Consider the following 8,053-nt stretch of genomic DNA (forward strand, 5'->3'; position numbering starts at 1 on the left):
ATTCGATAAATTTGAGTGCAATTCCTAATTTTTAAATATGAAAGCATACTTTAGTTTTAATTTTTTTATTAAACGATATATACTTTAATAAACTATCATTTCCTGACTATCATTTCTTAACTTTTATCTAATTTATAGATAATAATAACTATAAATAATAATAATAATAAATAATAATAAATTAAATAATAATTATTATTATAATAAATTATATATAAATAATTATAATATAATAAATAAGGATAAATTACTGAATACTGAAACTGAATACTGAAACTGGATGCTGAAACTGAATGCTGAACTGAACTGAACTGAACTGAATTGAACTGAACTGAACTGATTGTTACTGAAATTAAGTGATAAAGAATATGGCCTAACAAACACCCATTTAGTCTACTCTCCAAAAATAATATAAACAATAGTGATTTGAGGAGTGACATACATGTCATCTCCAATAGTACTACTTATATTCAATCCTTATTTATTATTTTATCATTAAAATTAATATATATTGTTATATTTACCAACAGTGAGGGAGAGAGACTTCTAGATAATAAATTATTAATAAAAAAATTAAATAAGGAGAGACTAAGAGTGGAGAGAGGCTCATCGATAAAGAGAGAATGAAAGTCTTAGAGGGTGTTTATTACAAGGGATGAATGGCGTCGGATATAGATAAAAAAACATGTTTGTTTTATAGATAGTGTAGGGATATAAAGGATGGATAAGAGTCTTACCCCTCAAATCTTATATCTAAATGGATGAGATAAGCTCCTACAATTTTAATGAGGTTTAAATGTTGGTTGAGTTTGAATTTGGGACGCGAGACAACTATAATTAAGAGTATATGCTATTTAGGTGCCACCTTAGGGCTCGTATATAGACACTATACTAGTTTGTGAGATGTTTCCGCTTCCCCATAAAGCCATGGGAGGACGAAAACCAGTTAACATTAGAGGTGAAATATATTGGAATTGGAATATCGGGATGTCGCCTAGGAGATGGCTCTGCACGAAACTTTAACCCCCTAACACCATCCGTATGGCATCTTCCACATCTTAACCCTCCCTTATTACTATCTAGAGGTTGCTTCAGTTTAAAAAGAGTCTATTACAATCCAAATATGACGTTGTCCTGAAAGCTTAAAATTGTATATTTATTTTATTTATCGATTCTAACATTTCCATTTGGTATTATTTATTATTTATTGTAATTATGTTTTAGGGTAAATTTTAAATAAAACCCATGTGGTTTCATTAATTTTGAGATAAAAGACTGTGGTTTACTTTTTGTCAAAACGAGGATTGAAGTTTTTAACTTTAGCAAAATAAGGACTTTTTCGATTGATACTATTAAAATCACCCTTGACGACTTTAAAAATGACATATTTTAAGAACTACTAATATTCTAAACAACTTTAATTCTTCAACTTTTTTATTTTAAGATTATTTAGATGATGTTTAGTAAAGAGAGAGAAAGTTAATGTTTAGAAAGAAAAAGTTCAAAAAAAGATGATTTCGAAAATCGAAAATGTAGTTCCATACAAAATATGATATTGAACAACTTTAATTCTTGAAAATTTTCATTTTCAGGACGTTAAAGATGGTTTTAATAGCATTAATCTAAATACGAAACCTAAATCCTCGTTTTGACAAAAAATAAACCACAGTTCTTTATCTGAAAATTAGTAAAATCACAAGGGTTTTATTTGAAATTGAACTTATGTTTTATTAATCCAAATAGTGATCTGAAAACATGGAGAATGTAATGAAGGGCCGAAAATGTCCGTATGTATTTGTAAATGTTATTTTATTTTATTTTTTGCCCTATTTGTTTTTTGGGATTTATATTTTATTTTTATTCACCGTCTATATTCTTTGAAATGAAAATGGTGAAACGATAAGGCTCAGTAATTATGTTTTTCCTAATAGGTGAAATGGCATATGACATAATATGTATAATTCATTCATATAAACTTAAAAAATTCAATAGTTTACGAAAATGTGCATAAGAGTGTAGATAGGAAGTTGGCGTGTTCATCAAAGGTCTCGGGGGTATTTGATATCTCATTCCGGAGGGATATTGATATTCCCTGAGAGTTTTTAATTTCTCAAAACTCAGTCGGACAATAAATATTGAGTAAAGTCTAAAAACGACCATTGTTCTTTCACTTTTTGTTAAACCGATATCTGAAATAAAAAATTGTTGAGATAAGATATGTGATTTTCGTTTTACTAAAAACAATGATAACACTATAAAAATAACGATTAACGACCTCAAAATAAAAAAGTATACGGATATTTTAGACTTTACCATAAATCTTTGTAATATTCTTGTACCTAATTAAATGATATATGACCATACCGAGCCTAACAAATATCCTAATTTAAACCCGAATTCAAAGTTACATATTGTTATACTAGAATTCTTACTTTCTAAACTTGGAGTTCAAAATTTAACTTTTTAATGGAGGATTTGTAAACTCATCCTAAATCCTAAATTTTAGGATATCTTCGCAATGAATATATATATTCTGTTTTGATCTAAATTTTTATGTTAAAAAAAAGCTGGTTTCAGTTTCATTTTTATACTTTTTTTTCATTCTCTCCCAATTATATTTTGTAACATTTTTTAGGATTTGAATCCGAGATTAATAATTTAAGCGAGCTGAAATTTTTAATCATTCAAACTTTTGAATTAGTCAAATAAATTTCAATTTATTTATTCATGAGGAGTTTTTCCATGGACTAAATACTAATGAAAAACTAAATGAATATTATTCCGGGTTAATTATAGGTAGATGTGATGTAGTTACATGGATTTGTATATTGGTATCTGTTTTTTTTTTTTTTTTTTTTTTTTTTTTTTTTTTTTTTACAAACGCAATCATGAGGTTGCAAAATTTTACATTTTTGCAAATTTTCAAGAATTAAAATTATTTAGTATCATATTTACTATGGAACCATATTTTTTATTTTTCAAAATCATCATTTTTTGAGTTTTCTCTCTCTAAATATTAACTTTCTCTCTCATAAAAAAACAACACTAAATGACATCAAACCTAAAAAGTTGAAGAATTAAAGTTGCTTAAGATATCATTTAACTCTAGAAATTTTCATTTCGAGTTCGTTATCGGTCAAATTCTGACAAAGTGAACCCAAATACAAAATTTTGCAAACTAGAGGATTACATTTGCAAAAAAAAAAAAATACCACAAGTACCAATCTGCAAATCGGCGAAATCACATGACATTTATATGTAATTAACCTTATAATTTTTTATTGGAAGTTGATTGATGTAAAGAAAAAATTATATAGTTATTATACTTTTTTATTGTTAACATCCAATTAGAGATGGTAAAAGTATACACGATCGATATGTAATTTTAATGTTAAGGTTTAAGTTAGTAGGTGACATGTCATTTTTTAGTTAACACGAAATTGATACGTAAATTTTTTATGTTAGATTAGGATTAACATGCTATTCAAAAAATGACACAAATAACACGAATACTTAAAATTATTGTTATATTCTTTCATATTTTTACATGTTATTTTTTGTAATAAAGTTAATAAAATTACACGACTCGAACCTCTTATATTTTATAAACACATTACATAACTCCCCCGATATAATATCATTAGACTTGTGAATCATGAGTGATCCAAAAATGACAACAAATATTTAAAAATAATAACATATTCTCTTATATTTTTAAAAATCACCAACACGATAAAAATAAATCTGACCTAATAACACAATATGGAATTGATACTTAACTCGATTAGATTATTACTAATTCAAGTTTGACTCATTTTAACACTACACGGAAATTGAACCAAAAATACTCTACCCAACCAATAAATAAATAAAAACAAAATACATATAACTTGATTCAAAATTTAAAATTATAGTCAAACTTTCATAAATTAATACTCGATAAATTAATAACCTCTTTAAAATAATAATTTCTTCTGGTCCCGATTTGGGCCAGATCACTAATTTTATACTCGATAAATTAATAAATTCTATAAATTAATAAAATTTCATAGTCCCAACATTATTAATTTATAGAGGTTTTACTGTAATTGGCGTACAGTTATTTGGTGAGTTGTGATTATAATAAATTTTCTTCCTTATTTAGAGAAAAAAATCAATTAAAATACAAAACATTAACTCAGCTTTAGCTGAATCTATAAACTCTACACCATGAGTACCCTCGTAGAAGTGAGCCACATTCATCACACCGTTATCTTCTAGCATTTTAGCAAATCCCATCTGTCGATCAATCATCGGATCCCCATAAGCACCAAATACAAGTACCCGCAAACCCGATTCCCGAATAATTTGGCACTTGTTTAAACCCGAAACCATTGGATTACAGTACTCATGATCCCTATCCGACCCGACCGGCAAAGAATATTCCCACAAAAAATCAGTCCCATCCAGCGGCAAACCACAGTTGTTACCCATTTTCAACTCCGACCCGGTTCTTTCCAACCCGCCAAAAAAAGGATGGTGAAGTACTAATCCTTGAACCTTCAACGGCTCCAACTCCCGACCCGATTTACAAACTCGGAGCCCCGTATGATACGCAATGTTTCCACCAGCACTAGTGCCCATAAGAAAACATCTGGACACATCAGCAAATTGAGTCAACCAATCCTCTTGAGAAGACTTTATAAATTGCAGCGCCTCAAAAGCATCGTCGTATGCAGCCGGAAGGCGGTGTTCGGGCGCACTACGATACTCAACGGAGACTACAACTGCATCAATGCGTTGAGACATGATGACGCAGAAGTCATGGTTAATGGTTGAATCTGCAGCGAAGAAAACAAAGCCGCCGCCGTGAAAATAAAGTAGGAGAGGAAGGCGGCGGTTGTTGGCGGCGGAGGATGAAGAATCGAGTAGGTGGCGTGGAAGGTAAATTCGGAGCCAAGTTTTGTTAGCGGAGTTGATTTGGATGTCTTTAGTTAGGACAGGAAGAGAGGAAGATGAATTTGGAGGTACAGTAGGATAATTAAAGACACGGGTATGGGTTCCATCTGGGTTTGAAACGATCCAACTTCGGAAATCGGGATTAGGGGGCTCTGCGTCTGCCATAGAGATTGTTGCAGAGAATTACGTGATGAGGGGCATATTTTATAGAGTTGCTGATGCTGATCACATTTTGTAAGAATTCAACGGAGCGATTAATGTAGGAAGTGGAGGAGTTTTGTCTCATGTGAGACATAATATTCACACAATCCCATTCCTCACATGCACTAAGATAGAAGCCCTATAAATTAATGCTAAATTGAACAGTTCCACTCTAATTAACAATGTTTTAAACCATATTCATAATAATACACACATTGGTTTAAGAGAATAACCACACAAATAATATATATATATTAATAAAATTTTATTATTTTTACCTAGATCTGTTCATGGCTGAGCTTAGCACTAAATTGCTTTATTCAAGCAAATCCAACGCATAGTATATTTCCATCGGGTTTAGACTGGACTGGGAAGACTAAAAAACTAATTCCCAGATTGTTGCTATCTACTCCAATAACGAATCATTGGTCTCTTTTTTTTCAAATTATGAGAAGAGCTTGCGTAACCTCTGACACAAACCCACCCGTTAGAGTAGCGAGCGGCCTTTTACTTTGGTGGGGATTAGTCATGCACTTAAGCGATGGGTCCAACAAAGTTCATCAATCAAATGAGTAAAAAAATCCTTTAACTCCATTTTCTTTCGGCTTTTATTTAGGTAAAATTGAACACCAGCAGAAATTTAACCAAATCCAGTCCATTTAAATCCAATTATTCTATTTATATGATGAATATACTTAATAATAAAATTCCACTACTAAAATCATATAATGCAAGAATGATATCTTTATACTTAAAAAAATTGCCACTGTATATTATACATTTATTTTTTTGGGGAGTAATATATTATAAATTTATGATCAGCGTGTTTTCAAATTTAATGGCAGTGTGATTTATTTCCAAATCTATGATAATATCCAAAATTCCTTATTTTCAGCATTTAAAGGTAATAGTGGACCAAGCCGGGCCAACTCGGATTTTAAAGTAAATTTTAAATCCAACCCATTTAATTTGCGGGTTTGAATGGGTTCGGAATATGTGTCCAAACCCAATCTGTAAAGAGCAGGCTTGGATGGGATTGGCGGACCAATGGATCTGGTCTACATTTATCAGATAAATATAATAGTTTAAAAATATTTATATATTTTAAAATAAAAAAATCTTTATAAACATTTAAGAAAATATTTCAATGGAATGATCTATAGTGAAAACTTAGCTAATCTACCACAAAGAAAAACTAACTTTTCTAAAAAAGTCAACAGCTATGAAGGTTTAAATGGAGTTTTTCGGTAACAGTGTGGGCTCAAGCTCTTTGCTTTCTTAGATTCGTCTCCTACCTATAATGTATTATGTTTAAAAAGAAATTAGTAACATATGGAAAAGGTTAATAGAGTTTTTCTGTAATAGTGTGGGCTCAAGCCCCTTTATTCCCCTATATCAGTCTCATCTATCTATTATATATATAAAGTGTGGAATAAAAGTAACACTTGTCGAGAAATTAGAAGATTAACATGCTGATGTGGCTTCATATTAAAAGAGTTTGCTGATGTATCATTTTCTAAATTAATGTGTTTTTATAATTAATTAAATTGTAATTCGTATATATCACTTCCAACGAAAAAAACAAAAAAGGTTGCATCTTCCATAAAATAACACTCTCATTAGTCGGTTAGACTTCTCTCACACCAACACTAGCTTTCCTTATCTTATCTATCGCTTACAAATTCTATTATGTATATCACATTACCGTTTCAATCAGTAGAGTTGTATTAGATCTAAACTTCAATTAGGGTTTTCCAAAGATATCACAACATTTGTATATATATATACCATGTGTTTTAGATCAGTAGGAGCCGAAGCTGTTGGTTTCTTTCAAAGTTTCATGCATTTCTTATTTCCTTTCTTTTCAATTAGCAAATCACAATTTTTTTTTTCGTCTCCAGTTGATCCAACCATCACTGATGATTCTGTTGACAGCTATTTGGAAGAGGTTTGCCCGCACTTGTGAATCGGACTTTACTTTAATCCCGAACGGAATACTTCTTATTTCAGGTTCAGCAAAAGATATTGACAAGAGATGTGACTGCAGATGATGAAATTGCTGACTCTGTATTTGTGCAGTCATATATTCCAAAGACATTAGATAACGTGAAGAATGCGGAGGAAGATGTGATACGTATAACAAGTGGGAAGGATACTGGAGATATGTACTACAAAACCATTACAGGATTGAAGGGGAGTCTTTCTAAAGTTGAAGAGAACCCATTAAATTCTTGTGTGAATAAGGATGGCGAAAGCCAAGAGGGTGAAGAATCCGAGTCTGGGTCGGGGGAAGATGAAGATGAAGAGAATTCAAGCGATTCAGAATTTGAGAAAGAGGATAACAGTGTTGATAAAAAAAAAAAAAGCTGCCAGAAAAGAGAATAAGAAGAAAGTAAAAGAAGAGAAAAGAGAAGCTCGGAAGACGAAAACCCCAAAAGCCGTAAAGAAAAGAAAGAAGAAAATGGCGAAAGCCAAGAAGACCCGATAAATAAATCCTATAGCAGCATTTGCCTATTCCTTCATGCATTGCAGATGGTAGAGTAGTGAAGTTAATTTATTATCACAAGTTTTTTGGGTTTAATCTGGTAATGTCACTTTACAAGGCGGGAATGTAAATCATGTAAGAGCATTATTTTCTTCCATGTAACTTAAGTCTAACTGACTAACGAGTTCGAGGACATTGGCTAAATGGATTTTTGTTAGTGGCCATGAATGGGGCAGAGATTCTTGTCCCCATTCTGGGAATATACATTATATTAAAATTGGTTACTTTGAGAATAATTATAAGTCTCAATTAATATTTAAATAGTGCAACATATAAAATGTAGGGATAAGGGTTGATACTAATGTTTTTTTTTTTTTGAAAGATGATCTTAACATACTGTATAAATTTACTTTTATTTAATGAAAAATT

The 8,053-nt window shown here is 30.9% G+C and overlaps 1 protein-coding gene and 1 pseudogene across 1 annotated transcript; one reads left to right on the forward strand and one right to left on the reverse strand.

The window, feature by feature from the left end:
• Positions 1-3,933: 3,933 nt before the first annotated feature.
• Positions 3,934-5,201, reverse strand: LOC136224953 (carboxylesterase 1-like). Its single transcript, XM_066013398.1, has one exon. The coding sequence runs from the start codon at positions 5,101-5,103 to the stop codon at positions 4,141-4,143; it is 963 nt and encodes a 320-aa protein (XP_065869470.1). The 5' UTR covers positions 5,104-5,201; the 3' UTR covers positions 3,934-4,140.
• A 1,727-nt stretch (positions 5,202-6,928) lies between these two features.
• LOC136217425 (uncharacterized) lies at positions 6,929-7,627 on the forward strand (annotated as a pseudogene).
• The last annotated feature ends 426 nt before the right edge of the window (positions 7,628-8,053 follow it).

The sequence above is a fragment of the Euphorbia lathyris genome, chromosome 1 (genome assembly GCF_963576675.1).
Source record: "Euphorbia lathyris chromosome 1, ddEupLath1.1, whole genome shotgun sequence".
Taxonomy (NCBI): Eukaryota; Viridiplantae; Streptophyta; class Magnoliopsida; order Malpighiales; family Euphorbiaceae; genus Euphorbia; species Euphorbia lathyris.

Bases quoted from the DNA above. Each gene is read 5' to 3' on its own strand.
- LOC136224953 (XM_066013398.1), bottom strand. From the start codon at position 5,103: ATGGCAGACGCAGAGCCCCCTAATCCCGATTTCCGAAGTTGGATCGTT.